The following is a 4,920-nucleotide window of genomic DNA, read 5'->3' on the forward strand; positions in this document are numbered from 1 at the left end:
AACGTGATACGAACCTTCATTTGCACTGAGGTTACGTTTAGTGCCGCATTAAAAATTGTTTAAAAATTCTTTTAATGGATCCTGGAATCATGTATCATGACTAAGTTCATCGAAATGCTTTGAGGTAAGAGATTGACGATTCCATTTCAATTTTGGCTTCAACCCTAATATTGTTGAAATTGTTACAAATTCTTCAAATTTATTTCTAAAATTACTGATCTCGCAATATGCATTTCTAATCACAGACTGAGCACTGATAACATCAGCGTTTTTTGATTGAAGGAGCTTTGAAACAAAGTTGGGAAACCGAAGAAATTTTCAAGAAGCACGAGTAGGAGAATAAATACAAAACTTTCCATTTTATTTTGTAGTCACTTTTTATCTGATTGTTCATCATTTCTTTTACTTTTTAAAATTATTTCTGTAAGAAATTTTAAAACATCTGTACATATACATATGTACCTATATATCGAAGTGCATTAATAGAGTCTAATCTGGACGACCAACAAGCAGTGAACAATCTGTTTAAAGTAACTGGTGGTGAATTTTCCTTAAAAATTTCCCACCTGTTAATGTTAACCGCGAAAAATTTATAAATTGGTAAATTTTATTGTTTTTCACTTCTTATATAATTTTATTTGATTGTTTTAACACCGAAAAAATATATACAAGAATAAGAGAGAATTCTCAGCTATATGTACATACACACAATAAGACGAGATGCAAATAGGTAAATATAACAGAGGTTTTTAAAAAAATTATTACACAGAAATTACAGAAAAAATTAAAAAATCTGTGAAAAAGGCACGGCGCTTTGACCCCCCCCCCAAGTCTCGGCAATGTTATCAGCAGTGAGTGGCCCTAGGATGCGCCAACTCGAAATAAATGGGTTTCTTTTTTTTGCTCTTTAGAGAGCAAAAAAAAGGTTAAAAATTAAATAAATTAAATGGTTACCGAGAAAAAATATTTAAAATTACTAATATATAAGAAATTCTTTAGACTTATTACACGTATTAAATTTTCAGTCCAATCCGTTGATGGTTTCGGATATAATTTAATCCAAAAACTTTTAAAAATCGAAAGTAGCCTAATAGGCTTGTAAAAAAAGAGGTATAATATAAGAGAAGGTACAAAAGTCGGATTAAAAAATGTCACGAAAATGCAAAAAATATTTTGAAAAAAAAAATTTAAAACAAATTAAATGTAAATTTATTTATGCTCTCCTTTATATTGGAAACTTGAAAAATCTACATTTTACAGTTATTGCCGCGCCCGCCTCACTACAGCACTATATACATACATAGATAAAGTCATGGGTTGTCCACAATACGCATTTTTCGCACCAGCTTAAGAGGGCTGGACCCCAGCGCCTTGTCCATACAATCGTATTACACTTCTCCTTTCCTCAATTATGGCACTAGAGAAATTATTTTTTAATATGCTATGGATATCCACCATAGGCATGGTTCTATTATTATTATTTTTTTTTTTTTTTGATTAATCAAAAAATCAAATTAATCAAAAACCAAAAAATCAATTAACCAAAAAAAAAAAAAATAGAACCATGCCTATGGTGGATATCCATATCATATTAAAAAATAATTTCTCTAGTGCAGGGTTTCCCAAACTATGTTCAGCGGAACACCAGTGTTCTGCTGAACCTGAATAGATGTTCCGCGCAATTTGAAAAGGTTTTATATTCTGCAACACATTTAAAGATCTTCTACTTCATATTGAAAGGTGAGTGATGATCAATATCCACTGATGTCTAAATTGAATTTTAAAGTAGGTGAAGAAGTTTTCAACGTATTTTTAGATCACATACATAACTTGAAAACAACTCGTTTGCAATATTTTTCGAAAACTAGTAAGGACGATTCTTAGGTTCGGAATCCATTTTCCGTGACAGCTAAACCAGTAGGCTTAAGCGCAAGTTCGATATATGAAAATCTAATTGATTTAATTAGTGACTGATTTGAAACAAAAATACAAATGATTTAAATGCCTTTAAATGATTCCTGGGTGAGTTCGTCAGAAGATTACCCCAATTTTTCAAAACAATTTTTATTTGATTTTTTTTTCGATCATAGTGCGTATCTTCGTAAGTCAAAACATCTTAAGTCGAGGACTACCTGTATGTGATTGTTGATGATCTAATTTTAGCTCAATCTCGAAAATTTAATTAAATTGTATATGCTGTTTTAACTTTCAATATTTTATTTTAATTTTAATATAATGATTATAATTTTATTTTGATATTTGAATTTAATTTTAGTATAATAATAATAGTTTTAATTTTGATATTTGAATTCAATTTTTTAATTTAATTTTTATTTCGATATTTTGTACGCTTCTGGTTTTAAAAGTTGGCCGTTCGTTGGCTTGGTGCGTACGCAGCATAATACGTTTGTATGGACAAGGCGCTGGGGTCCAGCCCTCTTAATATACTTATGTACATAAAACAAATAAAATACTTGATGTTTCAATTAATATCAGTTAACCATAATTAAATCAAACAGGTCATTCAAACTATTACATGAATTATGTTATTTGAGTTGACTGATTATATGTATAATTAACTAGTATTCCATTGACATACGTATAGGAATGCGTTTCCACAATCATCAATTTGTGCACTTTGAAAATATATTTGAAGAGAGTTGACAGCAGGTACACTATCACCATTAGAAATAACAACACCAAAGCGCCGATTACCTTTGCGAGGTATATAATAGTATTGATTATATCCATCACTATATTCTCGAAAAGCAGGATCAGGCCGCAAATCTCGAGGAGAGCTCCAGACAATGTCTTGCCAAACAGCATGCAGGCAATGCCGACCAAGAAGAAGACGGTAGCTATCCTTTTGTCTTCGGCGAAGAATAGCTGGAGAGTCTTTTCATGACCATTGGCATACACTAGTCCTCCAATTAAGATCACGTTGCCGATAACCAGCAGCCATACTCCGAGCTGCATCAGCATACCCAGAAAGATGAGCAGAACTCCAGAAACGGCAGCCGTCGACCCGATGAGTCCAATTTTTGTAAACATTTTCATAGTTTTCAGTCGAGTAACCAATTTCATATCAAAACTCGACTTGCAACTAAAGTTGCCAACTATTTTTGAGACGGTTCTGGGACAATTGGTCTGAAATAAAATTTAGAAATTAAAAAAAAAATTGCAACATTCTCATTTCCCAAAAATATTTTATAATGAAATATCACTGTTTTTGTTTCGTGACCTCGCGACCCGTTCCCGCTATCGCAAGTATAGGGTGGTGTACATGTAAGGATGAAAACACACTGAGTAGTACGGAACGTCATGTCCTTGGCTCCCCGCTGTGACAGTGAATGTTCCCCAAACCGAATTCATGTGTAGTTGCACGTGCAGAGTGCGTGTGTTTCTCCTACGTTTCTTCAACTATGTGATGCACCGTTATCAATCACTGTCAAGCAAGGATAAAATACCACCGAAAACACTCCAGGGGGTGATTTTTTGGTCTGTGGACCGTGTATATATAAAAAGGGTGTTGCGTTTTAAAAGTATCTAAAAAAACACGTACCACGGACCATTCAGCGTGTTTTCGCCCTCAGAGTGTAAACCTCGCTGATGTACATATATCTACATTTTCTAGTAAGTGTACGCATTGTCAAAATCATCTGGTCAGTGTACACGGGAGAATGAATGAACACGTTTCCTAGGAAACTCCGTACGTAAGTAAACGTTTACGATAAGAAAAGCTTTATAGTTGGCCTATGACGGATTACCCAAACTAAAAACTGAGAAAATGCCATACGTGCCATAAGATTCAGTGGGTCTGTGCCTTTAATCTCAACATCCACCTTATCAGAGGCGTCATTTTTACTGGTTCCAGGGGCTGCAAAAGTTTTGACCAATTTGATGGCTGTTGCCTTTCTAGGTTGTAATATGTCGAAAAATTGTCAAATATGTGTATGTGTTAGTGAACCATTTTTTTAAACATTTATTATTATTTATATCTTTTCATCAATAAAATTATTAGTAGGAAAATAATTAAACGACAAAGATTTAGGTATAAGCACATATGTATATTTACAAAACATAAAAATACATTGAACAAATAAAATGAACACAAGTAAAAAATGTTTCAAAAAATGTTTCTCTAAATTGTTACCAGTAAAAATAAGTTCCTACAATTAGAATGATTAAACATATTACAGTAAAAAAAAGTAGTAAAAAAGCAAATACAATACCAGAGGAAAGTATAAATAAGCCGATATATTTATGTAAGAAACATACGTGTACGTTTTGATGACACGTGTTTCGTCGTCTCTTGATTTCTTTCTAGACTTTTTGTTTGTCTTGCACCTTTGGCAACACTTTACTTTGGCAACACATTCAACTAAGGTCATCTCTATATATTTAACTAAAAACTTCTGTACTGTATCCATTGTAAGATTTTTTTTTCCTTTGACCAAATTAAGCTCTTTAGTTTTAGATTCGAGTTTTTCTACATTATTTCGGAATTGTAATTGAATCCTTGTCGCCGTGACGCTGTGATGAGACGACTTGTCGCTGTGTTGATCGTTGTGTTGATTGTTTTCTAGATCTGCTACGTATTGTCTCTTCAATTCGCTCGAGTCTCCAAAGGTTTGTTGTTTGAAGCTATTCTTAATCTTTGCGTCAATGCTTGCGATCAGACGTACCTTTCGATCGTCCATTATCACATCGAATACATGTTGATTGATGATCTTATCGACGTGTTCGATTAATTGAGACTTTATCGAGTCGACCATCTTCTTTTCGAATGCGTCGCAATCGTTACTTCCAGAGTCATTTTTACTTTCGTAGTTCAACGTGGTCAGTTCATTATTTACACTGTTGATGTAATCATATATGGCATTCAAAATATCGTTAACGTGATTCGATCTGAGATGTGAC

The 4,920-nt window shown here is 33.2% G+C and overlaps 1 protein-coding gene across 1 annotated transcript; it reads right to left on the reverse strand.

Moving 5' to 3' along the window:
• Positions 1–618: 618 nt before the first annotated feature.
• LOC143918636 (uncharacterized) lies at positions 619–3,323 on the reverse strand. Its single transcript, XM_077440578.1, has 3 exons — positions 3,225–3,323; positions 2,449–3,147; positions 619–1,356 (listed from the first exon to the last, which is right to left on the reverse strand). The coding sequence occupies exons 1-2, from the start codon at positions 3,321–3,323 to the stop codon at positions 2,542–2,544; spliced, it is 705 nt and encodes a 234-aa protein (XP_077296704.1). The 3' UTR covers positions 619–1,356; positions 2,449–2,541.
• Between the last annotated feature and the right edge of the window lie 1,597 nt (positions 3,324–4,920).

The sequence above is a fragment of the Arctopsyche grandis genome, chromosome 11, assembly GCF_051622035.1.
Source record: "Arctopsyche grandis isolate Sample6627 chromosome 11, ASM5162203v2, whole genome shotgun sequence".
Lineage (NCBI taxonomy): Eukaryota > Metazoa > Arthropoda > Insecta > Trichoptera > Hydropsychidae > Arctopsyche > Arctopsyche grandis.